Source organism: Vidua chalybeata, chromosome 6, assembly GCF_026979565.1.
Source record: "Vidua chalybeata isolate OUT-0048 chromosome 6, bVidCha1 merged haplotype, whole genome shotgun sequence".
Taxonomy (NCBI): Eukaryota; Metazoa; Chordata; class Aves; order Passeriformes; family Viduidae; genus Vidua; species Vidua chalybeata.
Genome location: NC_071535.1, coordinates 17,750,477 through 17,769,852, shown reverse-complemented (window position 1 = coordinate 17,769,852; position 19,376 = coordinate 17,750,477). Strand labels below are relative to the sequence as shown.

Below are 19,376 nucleotides of genomic sequence, written 5' to 3'. Positions count from 1 at the left end.
ATGTGATTATCAAGTGCATGCAGCACAGCTGTAATGTGGAGAAGCACTTTGCACAATATTTAAAGCAGAATAATACTCATAGAAAATGAAAATAAAAATCAACAATTTGCCAGCGATTTCCAAATAATTAGATCTCTTGATCTGATTATTATGATAGCATGGAAATCAAGCTTAAAATTATAAAACTACTGTATAATTTTCTGCAGATTAACTGTATCAACAATGCTGTTTGTTTATTTTCTTTTTCCTTCAGACCATCTTCTGAAATCCAAGCTTGTTGAATATTCTTCAATAAAGGAACTATCTTATAGAGGAGAGATTAAAACCCTTAGCATATCTAAGGCCAACATTCAGAGATCAAATACTAAATATATTGGACACAAGGCATGGGGAGAGAGATGATAAGGGCCTGAATAATTATCTTATTAAAATTAGTGGTTCAAGAAAAGTGATTGAGCTGTTCAGTATACTCTTCATTTAATACAGAGAAATGTGTAATAATCAAGGTCATGAATTCTAGAAAGAAAAAAAAAAAGGGTTTTTTTTACACAATGTATCCTTTGTGTAATTCCTTCCAACTGTTAGTATGAAAGCAATTAAGAATTTAAAAAAGGGTGTAATAGTTATAAGAATACATTTCCAGTTATGGAAAGGAGGAGGGTATGAGAAGAAATGCTTCTTCTCAAGCAATTGCTTGTAGATTGCTTCAATCTTCATCAAGAACAGGGTTATAAAGCCTGCAGGAGTGTTACCTGTTTTCAGCTCAGCATTGCTATTCTACCCTAATTATGTAGACATAATTCTGTCTAATTATGTAGACAGCTTCTGACACTTACCCAAAGACTCAGTGCCCTTAACACATGCTGGAGTCATGTCTTCTTCTAACAGAGAAATACACTTCAGCTACTTTATTTCTTTGTTGCCTACCCTCCTCAAACTTATTTCATTATCTATGTCTCAGTGTGACTGAGTCTTTTTAAAAAATAAACAGTAAACAACATACCTATAGTAGTGATGACTGTTCCAGCAAAGAAAAAGGCACCTCCAAGGTCCCAATGACTGCTGTTGTTAGAGGAGTTTCCAACAGGACTGACTCCTACGTTATCAGCATCAACAGCATGCTGAAAAAAAAAAAAAAAAAAAAAAAAGCAAAGAATCAGCATTATGCATGCCTTGCTGTATCCTATGCTAGTTGGTATAGGCTCCAAAGGGAAATTCATGGAAACAGTTTCAGTTTAAGTTTTTTAATATGTGCTCATAATATAGTACACATAAATTGAATATACGACTGAAATGAATATCCATTAAGTTGGAAGAAAGAAACAATGCATAAACAAATGACAAAAGATACAAAGCAATTGAGAAGTAAAGGACCAACACCACAAATTCATAAACCCATAAATATCGCTCTTGTAGTGACTACTACCAAAGAAAAAAATCCTCATTGGTAACAGCTCATGACAGAAGCAGCTAGAAGGGTGGTAAATACAAATAATGTTTGTGAAATCAACTGAAGCTAGTCAGCCAAGGATTTAAATTCCAAGACAATCAGTAATTGTTTAAGTAATTTATATTTTATGCTAACAAAAGAAAAAATAGGGCATATATATATATATATATATCCTGTTTGAAATTAGCAAATAAGATATCTATGGACACATCATAAATAAACTTGGTGATCAGCTCAAACTTCCCAGTTGCCACACTACACATGATCTCATGTCCACAAATACAGCATGATACAAAGACTTCCAGACAGTGCTTGAATGAAGTATATTCTGGATAGAAGCTGAGGTAGCTATACTTCTTCCTGGCCACTGTCCTGTGTCCCACATAATACTGAATCAAACCAGGCAGACATGTCAGCCTCCTGAATGTTTGTTAGGAATTTCTAAAAATGCACAGTATTGGATCATGGGGACATACACATTCACTTTTCCTTGCAGCCTCACAGTCCAAAGGAAGACAGAGCTGAATACATCAGCCTACAAAGCACAGAAATAAATCTCTCATCAGCATCCAGTATACTCACCTGAATTGCTCTAAGCTGACTTTTGAGATGCCCTTGGTCATGTATTTTCAAGTTGCTTTAAGATCTCATACAAGCTATTCTTCATCATAGAGAAATTCAGACCTTACTCTTGAACAGCAGAAATGACTGCCTTTCTCCCTTTCAAATGTTCCCAACTGAGTCTGATTTCCATAAAACCACTGCAGAGGAACCAAACTTCTCTTTTTCTACTTCCTAACATTTCCAGCTCTTTGCTTTTCTCCCATTCTGCTCCAACCTCGCTTCATGTTGCTGTCATCAGCTCCTGACACTAGTGCCAGACCTTCTCCTTCTCTTTCTGTTATTTGCTCCTCCTCCTAAATATTGCCACCAATCTTTAGCCTTGGTAGTTTCAGTGATCTTATTGCTGGGATCAACAAGTGAAGCAAAGTGCTACCTCTTGCATCCTCTTTGGCTTTGTTCAACATGGAATTCTCACCTATCAACACAGGTTTGATTTTTCTTATTGCATTTCTTTAATTCTTTCTTTCTTTAATTTCTTGCATTCTCTTTTCCCTGTGATTTATGATCTATGAATTGTCATGGTGGTTTTCTATTTCACCTTTTCCTATACAGTCTATGTGCAAAGCAAGGTTAGCCATTCCATTTTACCATTGCCCCTCTTCTTACCTGATCATGTCTATGATCTTCTCTCTTGATCTTCTCTAAAACCTCACATTCTCTTATGGGTTTAGCACTGACTTTTAAACACATCCATTTAACACCATTTCTCTCCCTAGCCTTCATGATGCACTTTCCTCCACATTAATCTCTTTCCACCAATGGCTTATTTACCTCATTCTTTCTTCCACTTCCATTTTTCTCACTCATTTTTTGCCTATATTTCCAACTGACTTCATGGACATCAATGTTCCTCTACTGCTTTTTTAGACTGGGCAAATTTCAGCTAATCTGCTTCCCAGCTTTTAGTTATTCATCACATTGTCTCACAAAAGGGAAAGGAGTGGGAGGAGAGGCATATGGGCAAGAACAGAGACAGCTACATCTAAAGAGATCAGTACGGGACAGCCTTTTTTAAAAGTAGAGCTACTACCTGCCAGGCTAAGCTGATAGTGAAACTATAGCATGAGCAAGCTCCAGGCTGGACTGGTTTCATTTCATGTGGGCAGAAAGCCAGGGCTCCTCAGCACATGTCTATACCTCAAGAAATAGGGATACAGAGAAAGGATGTGTTTCAGACCAAACCCTTTGGAAGGGCTTCTGTACCAGTTGCTGGCATACTGCAGGTGGTGTGAAAGCAGAGATCATTTGGTGGTTTATGCAGAACAGCATAAATCAGCATAACAGACAGGTTGCCCGTTTAAATAGTCCATGACACACTGTCAGCTACCCTGGTTACTTCTGCCAAGGAATGCTGTCTGCCCTCCCCTTAAGTGTGTAAATGTCAACAAGCTAATTACACTTAAATCACACTTGAGATTACACAGTTTAGCAAGTCTTTCAGGGCCAAGCACTAACCCCTGAAGTGAAGGAGTATCCTGTTGCCTTAGATAGCTTTGAGATTCTCAGGCTCCCTTCTCATCCAGAAAAAATTCATTTTTTCTTTAAAGCTTCACTGACATCATTCATTTATAAATATCCAACTATTCCAATGCTGTCTTTTAATACATAGTATTGTGTATACAGCGATGGAGGACAAAAAGAGAGCACCAAAACAAAAGCAGCCAGCAGCCTGCAGCTAACAGCACTTAAACAACCAATTTCAGCTCATGCATGAGAAAAAGATGCCTTACTACTACCACCACAAGTCCACCTACACAGAGCTATCCTGCTAGATGGAAACTGACAGAAAATTTAAACAAAACTATTACTGGCAAGACTCTCCCAGTTCACACAGACCATGAATTTTTGCAAGTTTCCCATCTGAAACTTCAGATAGGCTTTGCAGCAGACCTGAAGAGCCTCATCCTCAGGTTATCTCAAAGTAGGATAAAAAAGCTAGTTTCCAGGGTGCTAAACACTATGTTAACAAGCCTCATATATTTAAGATGTTTTAAACTAGTAGTTTCAGCTATTTTTATAGTTGAAGTATCATTGACAGTAACAGTTCATGAAAGTGCCCAAAACTGTTTCCCATTTGCTCCTTTCCTGATCTCTTTTTCCTTCTCCAGAGGAGCTACAAACACAGTATACAAGTACACCGTATTTTTTCAGTATAGTTTATTAATTGAAAGAGCAATCTTCTTTACTGAATAACTACCAACTTATGGTAATTTTTTCTTTTGAAATGCCACCCATTTCAGGGAAGGCAATAATCTGAAATACCCCAAAGGGCTGAAATTGTCTTTCTGGATGTTCAAGTAACAGATGTATGCTAAAGCCAACAGGCAGGTAGGGATGAAGAGAATGACAAAACAGAAGTAAATAAAAGTACTTGATATTATTTGTTTTTAAAAACATGTCTTTTTGATCACAACTTTCTGTTTTGTTCCCTATCATTGCGTAGATGAGTATTTTACTCTCGGCCCCTTTGGTATCAACACAGTACAGTCCTCCTGTAAGAAAAAAGATATGGTCTGGTGACATGGTCTGCATGGGACCAAAGGCAAATCCCAGAGCAGAAGTCCAGCATTTGTGGTGATACTGGGACAATTGAATCCTGTATTCCCAAAGAAAGTGAAACCAAACTGCATCTCAGTCTGAAGTACACTTCATCAATTCCACTTACATAGCAACAAGATAGCTGGAAGCCAGTGCAGCTGATGAAGAGAGAGGAGCAAAACAGACTGTTTCTGGTTTCTCCATAGAGAAAGGTTTTTATCTGGTTCATTTGTTCATGTTTCTGTAATTTCTCCAATAAGATCCCAAGTATGAAGAAGACAAATCTTTTTCAAGGACCAGTGTAATATCCCTCTCAAGGGATCAGACAGTCAAAGATGTACCTACCCTATGTGTTTTCAAGGATAGGAATTTGATAGGAAAGGAAAATTCTTTTTTTTTTTTTTTTTTTTTTTTTGCCTAGCTCTATTAATTCCTCTTCACAGATCATTCCAGCACCATAATTATTATCTCCCTCTACAATTCTTTTTCCAGGCAGATTCCTATCAAGCATACAAAGTGTTGCTTCAATTGCCTTTCATGCTCTGATATTTCTCAATTAGGATTATTAGGATGCTTCTCATTAGCAAACAGCTTTTAATAACTATTTCTTTAATAACTTTTTAATATACTCCCTCTCTACTTATTCTCACCACCCCTTATACAGTGATTAGGGATCCTCATTATAAATTCACATTTATTCACTTTTCCACAACAGCATTTCCTAAGGACCAAGGCCAGCAATTTTTTTTTTCTGGTTTAATCAAAAGTAACAACTTTTAAAGCCCATTCCTTAAATATTTCTACAAAGGACTTTAAGAATCAATCAGCCTAAGAGTGATCTACCTGCACTTAAGAGTGATTTGATAGTCATGCATGCACTGTGTCTGAGGGTTGACCTACAGTATTTAACAAGGGATGTGCACAGGGAACTAAGTCCAAAAGGTTTATGTCCCTGCTAAAGATGTCAGCTAAGTTCTGGAAGCAGCATAGCTACAGGACAGCTGCAGATTTGTGAAGCATCTTAGGCTCATCCTACACAGCTGGAGTAGCTCTGGATTGATGTTACAAACCAGGCTGCCTGCACCAACTAGGACAGGACCCAAGACATCTGAATCCTTTTTTCCTATCCTTTTAGGAGAAATTGGGTAAAATAAAGATAGGGCAGAAGGGAAGCTGGGACAAGATAACCTCCAGAGGCACAGGTAGAAGCTTCAATAATCAGATACTTACCACTTTTTTTCTTCACAATTCAAACAATCTTTTCTTGTCTTCAGCAACCTGTAAGTCTTCTCCATAGTTAATTCAAAGTTCTATTTTTTTGCCTGCTCTATCTAGAGTTTTCTTCTAGCCATGAAAATTCTTTTTCTTTTACATGGAAACAGCCTGGAAAGAAAAGCTGGCTTATGACACTAATGAACCAAGTAAGCAGCAGCAAAATGAAACATCTCTACAGGATGTTCCCTTTCTCACCTTCAGAACTGGTTCAGAACACAGTACCTATCCAAAATATGAATTCTTACTAACATAATGCCCTCCTAGTTGCTGTGTTTAATTTTGAAGAAAGAATTAAGAACTTAAGACCACTTGAAAATTTGTAGAGATGAGGGCATAAGTCTTGCACATCTGTCACCTCTCTCAAAAACTTCTTCCAGATACTAGGTTCTGCTTTTCTTTGCACACATCTTTTATTATTCTAGCAAATACAAGTACTAATCTCTTCATTCTTATGTCCAGTGACAGGACTCAAGGAAATTACCTGAATCTGAGTCGAGAGAGATCTAGGCTGGATATCAGGAGAAAGCTTTTCATCCAGAGGGTGGCTGGGCACTGGAACAGCATCTCCAGAGAAGTGGTCACAGCCCCAAGCCTGACAGAGTCCAAGAAGCATTTAGATAATGCTCTCAGGCACATAGTGTGACTCAGGATGTCCTGCATGGGGTCAGGAGTTGGACTTAATGATCCTGATGGGTCCCTTCCAACCCAAGCTTATTCTATCATTCTATCTATTCTATCATTTTGGAAACATAGTTTCTGCTTCTCAGACCTTAAAATGACTGGGAAAGAGCCTGCTCTTCACACTGCCCATTCCAAGGCCTCTGTGAACAATTTCATTCCCCACCAGCTCAGCTGGTCAATAAAACCACTGAGCTGTTTCTCCTAACTTCCAACTTGGAAGTTTCTCCTAACTTCCAAGAAGTACCATCTTTTTCACACGGCCTACCTGAATCAGTGTCTCCAGCTCTAGCTCGGTGACACAAACGTGCTCCCGAAGAAAGTCAGCCTTCTCTGACGCGATTGTGTTCTTCTGCCTGCTTTCAAAGGGCTGCTCCAGAGCACGGAAGACAAGTCCTCCCGCCACCAGGTAAACTACCACCACGATAAAGATGGCCACCACTGCTCTCCAATCCATGACTTTCTGCCGGCCTTGAGAAGGGGCTTCCATGGCAGCAACAACAGTGGCTCGGGAGGAAACAGAGAATTGTGGAGATGGGTAGTGCCCGTTAGTTTTGGGTTCAGGCTCACAAGCTGGCACTGGTGAGGGAACAGCCACTGAAACACAAAGCAAACAACCTCATTCAAAATCAAATCTCCTAGGGTATGACCTCAATTTACATAAAAAAAAAAAAATCTTAAATAACATTTTCAAGACTTTTACATAAATCATGTTCTTCACATAGATATGGTTCTTCTCATCTGGAAAGTTCTATGTCTTCTTTGTCCATCCATACACAATGGACACCTAAAGGGTTTGCTTTGCCCATTACCTCTAGAACTGGACAGGCCAGTTACATGTGCAGAAAGTTCAGAAATATGCAGAAAACCATTTATGCAAAATGAACATGAAAATTCTGACCAGCTAGCACATAAATTATACATGGTGGTGTTTGGTGAAGGACCCTGGCAATGATTTACGTCCTTAAATCATAATGCTAATAGTATAATAGTGCTAAGAAATGGAACTGCTAATGAACACTGATCACTACCTGATCTGGTATTAACAGAAACAGAAAATGCTTTGCAAACCACAGTGCTATTTGGCTCACTAACATAAACTGGCCCATACTATTTACCTGGATTCACAAAACCATCACATGAAAATGTCCTTAAAGTCTGGAAGCCTCACAAAGTTTAGCATAAATCACGTGTCAGCCAGAGTATATGAGATGTCTGAGGTCAAAGTTACATGCCACACACAACTGTGGACCTCTCACCTGGGGACTGCTACACTGTATAGCCCAGATGACCTTTACAGTACATCAGAGCTAACAATCCTGACATCCAGCTGGACTTAATAGCCCGACCACTGTGTCAAGCTACCAAGTCATGTAAATCAAAGCTGGGTCACCTCCAAATGCTTCAGGTGTTCCAACATCACACTTCCCCGCTCTCTGTTGCTAGTGTTACCAGTGGCAAGAAGCCAGGTTCTTCAGCATCCACTGATATAATGGTACTACATGTAGGATTTGAAGATGCTGGATACATTTTAAACCAAATTCCTGTGTGATCTTACCATGGTAGAGGCCACTGGCCTGTAATTTCTTTGAAACCAGATTAATTTTTTGCATATCAGACCTAAATCAGATTACAGTTAAAATACAGCTACTTTAGGCGCATGCTCTGAACTTATTCACAATGTCTGTGCTGCTTCACTTAGAAATTAAAGCAGAAAGATTTACAACATCCCATCAGAGTGCCATTGTAACCCCATTCTCTAAAATTTAAACATACAACATGATTATACCTTGATTCTGAAGTGGGCCACGACTCTTTCCCAACAGAAACCATTTTATGATGCTGAATAATTTCAGAACTCAAGCATTTACTACAGTCATGTTTTCCCACAAGCAATACAACTCTGAAGCACTGCATGGAGGACAGATCTTCCAGCTAACTTGATAATCAATAAACTACAGAAATCTATAGCTGCTTTACACTTACAGCTAATATTTCATTTTATATATGATTTAGAGATTTCAGATAACAAATATCTGGTATTGTGGTTGATTTCTTTTTTGTTTGTTTTGCAACAGCCTGTGGCACAGCCGTTCAGTTTGACATCAAAAGATCCTTATGATTCCCAACACTTATTAACCAGGATGGGGTGATATCAAACTTAAAAGGATATTTTCTCTTACCTCCAGATATACTTCATGTGACTATTAAGAACTTTTATGTGACAATAGGAAGAAGAGTGACAGTGTTAGAAAAAAGTCACACTTTCTGTGAGATGTCAGTATATTTATTCTCTAAATCTCCTGAAAGCATTATTGTAATAAATACAGTGAATTTCAGCAGGATACACTAGAAAAGTATGCAGAAGAAACATAAAATATTGAGGTTGTATGAAACAGTTAGAACTTCCCTTTCTCTATAGGCAAGTATCTTAAACCTGAGTCACAACATCTCCTTACTGAACTAAATTTGAGTACTCACAAAAGTGGCTCAGCTGATGTAACTCAGTGTAACATAGCTTCCACAGATTCCAAAAATTCATACAATTTGAATTAGTTAGAGCCCATAACTACGGTGTATATTGTAAACCAACACAAAATCTGCGAGCCTGAGGACTGATTTTTCACTCTTCAGATTACTCAGCATCAGGATCCAAGGCTCACACGGTAAGAAGAAAGCAGAATTCATATGATAGAATGCTACAATTTTTTGAAACAGGTATCCACCTGTTTCATACCACACCTGGCATAATCCAGTATAGACTGGGTGAGCCTCTCAGTGGAAAGCAATGCCTGCCTTTGATATGACACAAATAAGTCAAGAAGATGGAAGTCAAGAGCTGGTATAATTAAATCAGCGTTAGTGAGTTTTCTTTTCCTGTCTGCTAGTAAAAATGGTTTTTCTTATTCAAATAATGTTTCTGGCGAAGTGTTAGTAACAGCCTTACAGTAAAATCATGGCCTGTTTGATTCTGTCTTCTAAGGAAAATGTGTTGTACTAATTTAAGAACAAAATGGGAAGTTCACAGTAAAGAACATAAAACGTTCTTATAAATATTTTGTCACTTAAACAGCTTAGTGGATTACTGTGCTCAGCTTGCTTATCTCTAAATAGAAGAGAACTGTCTTAGTTTTTCATTTTCTTCTATTAGTAATAGCTATCCTAAGTGAATGTAGAACTGTTGATCCTAAAGTATTTTATATTATATAAATAAATTCACAGGAAGACTATACTAAAGCAGCTAATTAAGGAACTGATGTGTAACAGAAATGGTATTCTTACAAAGCCAATGCACAAGGCACAACTACAGTCAATACTGCAGAGATTTTAAGCAGGAGTTAGGTATTGGAAGAACGCTGTAGATACTCCACCTAGGAGCTATCTCACATGACAGTGGGCTTAGTGACTTAAGCATGTGGTAAATCATAAATCCTGATTTCTAATTGGAATACTGTCTCTGTGAACCTGTACTCTCACAAAAGTGCTGCCATTTGCCTTTAAGTCATGGTGTCGTCAACTGGAAAAAGAGAAAGTAGTGTGTTGTAGTGCTTACTTTTCTACAAGTTCCCTGGGAGAGTCCATTTCTGAAAATAAGAGCTACATAAAATTCCAGAAGTTTAACAAGTAGTTTTACTAAAATCAAAGGATGAACTACATTGGCAATTGAACAATGTGCAGAGGTATATAGCTCAAAAAAAATAAAGGACTACATAAATTCTTGCATTTGTAGAGATGGTTTCGACCATAGTTTAGGACAAACATAGAGCAAAAGAGAAGAGGACATGTTTACAATAAATGCAGAACAATCCCTACTTCATTTGTTCATGTTTTTTCAAAACAAGCTGCTGTCAGAACAGGCTTTTCCCCAAACAGAGCCTCATCCATATGTTTGTTAAATCATATCAAAGAAGACTTAATCAGCCTCAGTGAAAGCAATGATAGATATCCATTCACATGCATGAATTATATTAGTTGACAGCTAATCTCATAGGTACAGGGACCCTCAAAGGAACATTCTGGTGTTTCAGAACAGGCCTTATCCCAATAAAAAAGATGCCAGAGAGCAACGAGAGATAAATTCCTGATTTTTTGGATAACCTTCAAAATTAAACAACTGAAGATATTAATATTACAAGTGAAATTGCAATGTTAGGATCTGTACAGTTGTTCACATCTCAGATCACCACATTACCTGCTCTTTTATTGGTGAATATCACTGCCAGGGCTCACACTGATGTGTGAGGAGCTTAAATCCCTCAGATTTCTGCTAATACTGATGGGAATTGAGGAAGCAAAACTCTCAGTCATCATCAAGGTGAGTAAAGCTTAAGTGGCTAAAGTTGCAGACAGTTCCCTCCTGCGGAGAGCAGAGGGCCCAGAGTGCTGACCGGGCCTAGCCCGCAGCAGGGCGCGCCGCCCCCGGCGCCCGGGGCACGGCCATCACCGGGGCGCTCCCAGCCCGCCGGGGCCTCACGCTGCTGCCCGGCCTGCTCTGCCGCGGAAGCGGCCGGGGAAACGGCAGCGCATCGTCCAAGGGTGATCAAAAAGGACTTCAGGGCCTTCACATGTTTGGTAAGGGAATCTGGGGGGGGAGAGGAGGGCTATTGTCTCCTCTCTAGTTAAACTGAAGGCAGCAACATGGGAAGAAATGGACAAACTGAGGCTGTGGCTTCACGGCTGGTGTCATCATCAAATGTTGGGGGGTTTTGACAATGGAATGGTTCTACACAGCCCCAGGTATGCTGGCATCAGATGGGATTCACCTTTCTCAGTGGTGGAAGAGAGTCTTTGCTCAGGAACTAGTGGGGCTCACTGGCGAGGCTTTGAACTAGATGTGAGGGGGTAGAGGGGCAATATGAGGCTTGTCCCTGGCAAATGTGAGAAGATAAGAAAATAGACAGAGGGAGGGACAGGGTGCTAGCAAGGGCTCTTTGCAGTGACTGAACTGTGCTGACCATACCTGCAGTCTTAGGGAGATGAGCCAGGGAGTCCTAACAGAAGACACAGGGAAACACCAGGGAAATATCTGAAAGGAATAATTCCTCTAGGAAGGCAGCCTGGCAATCCCCAGGAGCAAGAAATTGGACAAGGAAGGTAAGAGACTGGTATAGCTGAGACAGAGTAGGCCTCTATGCAATTCTATGTTGAATCCTGCAAAAGCAGCATTTTATTAGATGTGTCTATTATTCTCTCATTAAAATGCACATACATTGCTGTGTGCCTGTGTAACACAGGAATGTGGAAGAAAATGAGGTACTAAATAAGACACTATTAAACCTGTCTTACATTTTTTCACAATAGAAATTGTGACACCTATAACATAGAGGCCATATGCATTTATACATTCATAAACTCAGCAACAGGCTTTAAGCTTGAAACATGAGATGATCAAAAATGAAACTGGACATTTCATCTCCCATTTTAGTGGTGCCACCAAAGGAAGGAAACAAAATAATTTCAGCTCAAGTAAAAAGGTTTGTTGATGCATGTCTAGAGGTACATACTATTTTTTTCCCAAAATCCTCATAATACAACAGGGGGTTTCTTTAAAGAAAGGAAATGATGCATTCTTCAGACATGTTCATAGTCAAACATCCAGAATTTCTCATGAAGCCTTTCTTATGTCTATATTAAACTAGAAATTTAGTTAGAATTGTAATCTCATCATATAGTCCAGTTTCACTGAGAAAATTCAGGAGCAAATAGTCTTCCCTACAGCTTTTATAACACCCTTACATTGCGTTATTGGCACTTCTACATCCTTCCTGTAGCACTACTTAATAAGCCAGCATTCCTTCCTGGACTAATATAGAAATACAATTTTTTTGTCAAGTGTATGAGGTTGCAGGATAGAGCTCTCATGTATCAAAGCTGAGAAATGCCTATGAGGTGTTAACAAAGTCCACTACAGCTTCCCTGAACTGACCACTAAGAGTAGGTGGATCCACCTTCTTGAGAATGGATCATAAAGGACTGGGGGATGAAGGGACTTCACTGACCATAATTGTTTTAAAGTCATTTCAATTTAACTGGATAGGTTTTTTTTTTTTTCCTCCCCCAGTTCCTCTCTGAAATAGCCACACACTGAATTTAAGATTAAAAGGCTTCCTGACTGAACAATATAGAAGGCAGGGAAATGAGCAGCCCACCAGTGGATAAAATATTAATCTTTCACTCCAAGGCTCTTGCTCATCTCTAAACAGAAGTTCCTGGGGGATGTGGGCATCTAGCATTTGCTTCCAATCTCAAATATTTCCCACAGACTCCCCAGGTTCATTCAGATAAGGGCTGCTGGAGTTAGGATAGCAGGGCTGTGCCTGGAAGTCATAGCAAGTGTAAGAGGTATGTTAGAGAAATTAGTGGAGGCAATCAGTGTATTAAGCTGTCACCTATATGAGCTTCTCAAGAATGTCACAAACAGAAAATGCATGCAGATCTACCAGTGAAGGGAATTGGATGTCTAACAGGAAGCAGGTGAAAATATTGAAACACTGAAGTTTCTGTCCATGTGTTACCCAAAAATCATTAAACCATCAAAATTTTGCATTTTGACAATATGGCAAATAATTTCTACTACCTGATTTGCTTGTTATTCCATTCCCCCTTATCCCCCATTCACCTTCTGTTGTGGTTTTTAACCAATTTTGAAGAGAGCATCCATTTAACCAGCACAATGAATGCTGAATTTTTATAACTGGGCATTCAAAAAACTGATGCTGGCTTAGAAAGTCTGGCTTTTAGAACAAAAATCCCAGTAGACAATGGTCATGTCTGCCTTTGTGTTTGTGCAGCATCTTTGCATGATGCAGGCTAATTAACAGGTGACATTACAGCTGTGATCAAGAAATGGGGGAAAATCCTGCCCACAGGCTGTGATTACATCTGGAACAGAACACTAGTATCCCTGTGGCAGTTTTTTCTGGATTAAGGAATAAGAATAAAAAGAATAATAATAATGACTCTATGAACCATGGAATTCATAGAGTCATGGATCAAGAAAACTGTTATCAGTGCTGACATGTTTTACACCAGTTTGGCCCTGGTCCTTCTGCCTATCCTCAAGGCACAGAAATTGAGCAGTGGAAGTCATGGCAAGCTTGCCACACAAGGGGAATTTCACCCTACTGTTTCTACAGTGTTTTGCTGAGAACTGCCACTCAAGTGAGAAGCTATTACTATTGCATTTACTGTTCATGAAAGCAAAGCTTGACATACTGTTTGTTAGGAAAACACAGAGTGGCTCTGAGCATAGAGCTTTTCACTGCAGCAACACCCCCCTGGGTTAAATCTAACACTCTTTTCCCTGAAGAGGATTCTCTAATGCAGCATTAGTGCTGCTGACTTCAGCAACATCTCAGCTGTCTGCTGCAAATGCAGTCATCAGCAGCAAGGCATTACATGAAGTATGAGAGACAGGTAAAGGCTGAAAGGGCAATACACATTAAACAAAATAGATTGGATATGCTGTTAGAAGAAAAGTAGCATTGATTCCTCTCAATTGCCCCTTTCCTTGAGTGGGGTGCTGAGAAGGGAGGAGTATGTTAGGTTACAAATCTGCATAAGGAATAAAAGCACTGTTTTCTTCCTATTATAGGGTAATGTTAGTGAAATAGAGTAAAAGTTCATAATAATAAAAAAATACTGAGTTGTCTCTGTTGGTGGGGAGAGAAATGTCAGCAATATGTATCAGAGGGAATTGTATCTGGCCATTGTTTTGCCATCCCTGGCAGCAGCTTAGGGAAGTATGTCATACATAAAGGGTTCTGCAATTTCCGTACCATTTGTCATATATTCCCATCTAGTGCTCAAAATAATGATTCTCAGTAAGCTTCCAAAAAAATCTACGTAATTCTGCTGCATCAGTTATAATTGAAACATACAAATTAATAGCTTTTGGAATACCCTAGCTACTTAATTAATCTGGAACGCAGTTGTTATGAGTAAACAAAAAGGCACTGTTTTATAATGTTTTTCATTCTTTTTCATTAGAAAACTACCATTTAGGCAAAAATAAAAAAAATGTAAGCAGCCTAAATTAGAACATGGTAGAAATTAAGAAATCAGTATGGTCAGAGTTAAGGTATCCCTTTAGAAAGAGCTTTCCAATGATGAGAGTCTTCACATAGTGGTGGTGCTGGTGGCACTGTAAACCATCAGAACTAAGGAGAACCTAAACCTCTTGTCTCTTCCCAAAGAGCTTCTTTAGTGTCAGACAAGAACTTAGCTATGCAGTAAGTAATGAGAATGAATTTTACCTTCCACTGAAGGACAATATCACTCCTATCTGAAATCAGTTTTTTTCCAAAGAACAAATCTTGAGGGAATCTTCTCCAGTTTCCACTGTCCATACTACCAGAACATACTGCTCCCATTTACCTGTGTAGCAAGTGCCTGACAGAAACAAATACCTGGCTTAGGTGGCAAGGTGATGGGAGCAGGGTGGCTACAGTGGTGGTCTCTGTGGAAGGCCTGGGGCTGCCTCTTTCTGGACACAGACAGTTCCTACTGATTCCAACAGACCCACAACAGAACCTAGCTGAGCCCATCAGCGAAGCTGGTAGCACTTCTGTGAAAGCATACTTTAGAAAAGGAAAATATTGTGCAGACTTTGAAGAATGAGGAAAAAAGTGTGAGAGAGTCCTAAAAACACCAAGGTCAGTGAAGGAGAAAGAGGCAGTCCAGGAGCTATAGGAGATACCTTCCTGCAGCCTGTGAGTTTCAGAAGAGATCATGATGGATTTGGTATTTCCCTGGAGCTCATGGAGAGGATCACACCAGTACAGATATTCACACTGCAGTATGTGGAGGATCCCAGTCCAGGGCAGGTTGATATTTCCTGAAGTGCTGCTCCCTGTGGAGAGACCATGCTGGAAGAGGTTTATCCTAAAGGACTGCAGCCCCATGGTATGGTCTCATGCAGGAGCAAGGAAAAAGTTTAAGGAGAAAGATGCAGTTTAGAGGAGCTAGACCTGCCAAAAACCCCCACTCACTATCCCCTCTGCACCATGTGAGGTGGAGAGGATGAAGAAGAATCAGGAATGAAGCAATAAAGTTTCTAGGAAAAAGTAGGGGAAGCAGGGGAAGCTATTTTAAGCTTTGTCTTTATTTCTTACCACCCAAATCTATTTTAATTAACTATAAAGCAAATAAATTTTCCCCAAGTCAAGTCTCATTTGCCTGTGATGGCAATCTCTAACTGGTCTCCCTGGCTTTATCTCAACCCACAGACTTTTCCAGTCTTATCTTCTCCCCCTCTCTTGTTGAGGAGGAGAAGTGAGAGTGGCTGGGTGGGCATCTGGTAGCCAGCCAAGGTCAACCCACCACGGAGAGTTTGCACAAGTGCAATAAAGATGAGGGCACAACTCAGACTGTATTGTTCACCAAAGCTTTTTCTCTGAGTCCCACCAGTTACTTGCATATGGATTTCGTGAAAAAGCCGTAAGTCCAAGCACTAAGAATATCAATGTATAGATCAGGATTTAAAGTACAATGATGAACAGGAGTTAGCTACAGAGGGAGCAAATATCCTTCCAACAATAATGCATTTTTGTCATTCTCTACTGGAGCTGGGTCAATTTGGAACAAAAACATTCATTTGTCTTGAGTGGGTTTGATATTTTCACTTTTTATAGCTTTCATTCTAGTTTTCCCTTCTCAAACAAGCATTTTATTTCACTCACTTTCTACACACAGCTAAGAAAAATGGATGCCAGCAGCATACATTTTCACATGAAGCTAAATGTCAAATTGATTAAATATTTCATGCTGGCAGGAAGTGCATGCATACGTAACCAATGAAGTACCAATATAACGTGATGCCTCTGACAATCCCAAAAAAGTATAAGAAAACCTTGGTCTTCTTGTAGATGTTAAATGGCTTGAAATTAGATGCTGGGTAAACCTGACAGGTTGGGTTACTTATTAATCCAGTTGTAATCAGTTTAACAAGTATGCAAAAGATTAAAAAGTCTATGCAATTATCATTCCCCTGAGCTATACCATGTGCCTCTGCTTTGTGAGGCTGTTGTAAAACTCTGCTATTCTATAATTTAGTAATTCTGAACCTACTGTCCCTAAAGAGATAGAAAAATGTATGTATCAGCAGATTTCATTTTAGTCAAGAAAGTGTAGAGAGGAGGGTCTGAATACCATTTTCAGACCTATTCTATTTCTGAAAGACAGTGAATGTTTGTGAATGTTTTAAAGCACAGAAGAATGGCAGTTCAAGCATCTCACAGGAGCTTTCAAAGCAGGGAAAGGAAAAACTCACAGTGGTGGCCTAGGAAAATAAAAAGTCTGAAGGGCTAAAATCTAAGTGCCCTTAACCACATAAACCCCAGAAAATCTCAGTACACCAGTAAGTTTGTTCCTAAACTAGTTTTTGTATATGTCCTTATTAATAGTCAATGCAATCATCTTTTTAACATCCGACATCAATTTCCATTGCAGCTTCCAAAGTATTTGCTTAATATAAATGAACATGCTGTTTAGATTATAGGTAAAAATTAAAATTTTCAAATGAAAATAAGACACTGAGTAACTAAAGGGAGTGATGAATTCTTTCCTAGATCTCTTAAGAACAGCACTTGAAATAACTGATTAATCTGTACCAAGGAAGTAGGGGAATATATATTAGGAAAAAGTCTAGCTACAAGGAGAACTAAGCATGCAAACAGCCATCAATATATTGAAATGTCCTTTATTGGAAGTATCTAAGAAGAGGGCATAAAATCACCTGCCAGAAACTGTCAGTGTTATTCATGTCCTGCATCTCCCTGTGAATCCAAGAAGAAAAGCTACCAGTGAAGGGCAACAGAGAAAAACAGACTAATGTTTTTGTATTCAACATCCTGAATCTGTAAAAAAAAAAAAAAAAAAAAAACCAAAAGCAAAAACAAAACAAAACAAAAAAAAAAAACCCTAATGAAATGTTAAAGATAAATTAAAAAGAAAAATCATTCATCTTGACAATCTAGCCTCAACTCCTAACAGGAAAATGCTCTTGAAATCCTTTTCCTCCCCTTCAATGTAAGATAGTCAATCACACCTCAACATTCCTTTTTGTAGCAGTTGTGCCAAATCTCATAGCATTTCACAAATAATAGATAAGCCCCTGTGATACTGAGAAGAAACAACACTGTATGTGTGCACAGTTTGCCTCATGTAAACACTGCCACAGAGAACTTAGCAAATTAATTAAATTCAAGAGTCATTTCAAAAGTTGATTAAACAAGCTCTTTTTCATATGTGCATCAAGAAGGTACAATGACTTTTCATCAATGTATTAGCAAATTTTCAAGTCCTTTATGGGACATGCTCTTTTCCACTATACATTAGAGAATGCCATTCTATCTGTTACAAAATTAATAGACAGCCATAAACCAGATTCTTTCTTTTGTTGGTTTAAAGGAAAAATATTATAACCACGTGTAAGCTGCTCTAGGTGATTATTTACAAGAACTTCCAGATTCTGAACCAGCCTCTCCCCTGTCATAGCTGAAGTCTGAGCATGCTCGTGAACTTCAAATGGACTGCCCACGAGTTAGTCTCCTGAAAATGCAGCCTTGGAGCTCCTGCTACTGAGGCTATGCAAATGTCAGGGAAAGAACAGCAAGCCCAAGGCTGGCTTGAGCAGGTATCTGCCAGAACTTATCCACTGACAATAAAAAAATCTCTGCAAAAGTCGTGGTCATGGGATGCTGGGATACTTTTCCCCTCCCTCCTCCCTCTCCCAGGCACTGCGCTATTCTAATGCATACGTGACAGCTCACTGGTCAAAAGAATGGATGTGCTAAGGCAGGACATGAGCTCCAGGAATAGCTGAAAGCATCAGGGTTTTTTTCTAGTTTGGCTTCAGGACAGCAGTCCTCAGGGGGGTTCCTAGCTAACTGGCATTCACAGGAAGATGCGCTGCTGCTGACACCATTTGTAGCACTACTTACAGAGCTGCCAAGTCCAGACGAATACTTGATAGAGGTTTGTCTTGTGCTGGAGTGAGATTGTACACTCACTGTTGGAGGGCAGTTTGGATTTTGTTTCCCTTGCTTTTGCCTTCTCTCTCTCCTGACCTCTCTTCTACCCTGCCCTCCTCCAAATCCATCCATCTGCTCTTGTCTCTCACTTCTTTCCAACCCCGCTGGCAGCATGGGAGGTAGCACACCCCTAACTCCCTGTTCAGTTTCTCTTCTTGGCACTACCCTTCCCATAGCCCCCAACACCTGAGCCCATGTTCATGTGTGACAGGGCTCATCAATGAACTTCAGGAGAATGAAAAATTGAGCACAAGAGCATTACAGTAAGGAGCAGGAAGTACTGAGGGGAGATTACAAGTGATTGACAGGGGCAAGTCCCAAATATGGAACCCTCCTGCTTCAAGATTGGTGACTGTGTTTGTTCCAACACACTCATTGGCAGCAGAGCTGTTATCAGCTTTATGAGGCTATTTATAGAGAAACTGAATACAGAGAAACCCATGAAAAATTCTCACCTTTCTCTTCCTGAAATAAGACTAAAACCAATAGATGATGCTAAAACCTGTTTCCCTAGTAATAGATTGGTAATTCTTGCTCCTGCTAAAATTGAGAGATCTAGTTCATGCAGGTCTCTGCTCTGCCAAATAGGAAGCAAGTGCTTTTGGCTCAAGATCTTGAGGTGTAGAGATGACTTTATGAAAAAGAGTTCCTGTCAAAAGAAATGACCACACCATCGTTTTTCCTCATTAGGTAACATATAGAAAAACTGATACTTTGTCAGTATGGCACAAGCACCAAGGAATAAACAGCTGCTCTCTGGCTCTGTGCAGATTTCACCC

At 39.4% G+C, this 19,376-nt stretch overlaps 1 protein-coding gene and 1 long non-coding RNA gene across 2 annotated transcripts in view; one reads left to right on the top strand and one right to left on the bottom strand.

The window, feature by feature from the left end:
• The window catches only part of KCNK10 (potassium two pore domain channel subfamily K member 10), a 29,638-nt gene extending 21,460 nt beyond the window's left edge, over positions 1-8,178 (bottom strand). The window contains exons 1-3 of the mRNA XM_053945007.1: positions 8,124-8,178; positions 6,834-7,162; positions 1,004-1,121 (exon numbers count right to left, since the gene is read on the bottom strand). Coding sequence (XP_053800982.1) covers positions 1,004-1,121; positions 6,834-7,162; positions 8,124-8,178 — 502 coding nt within the window. The remainder of the gene's footprint in view (positions 1-1,003; positions 1,122-6,833; positions 7,163-8,123) is intronic.
• A 2,585-nt stretch (positions 8,179-10,763) lies between these two features.
• LOC128790154 (uncharacterized) overlaps positions 10,764-19,376 on the top strand; it is a 33,690-nt gene continuing 25,077 nt past the window's right edge. The window contains exons 1-2 of the long non-coding RNA XR_008431645.1: positions 10,764-11,137; positions 11,532-11,659. This is a non-coding gene — a long non-coding RNA (uncharacterized LOC128790154). The remainder of the gene's footprint in view (positions 11,138-11,531; positions 11,660-19,376) is intronic.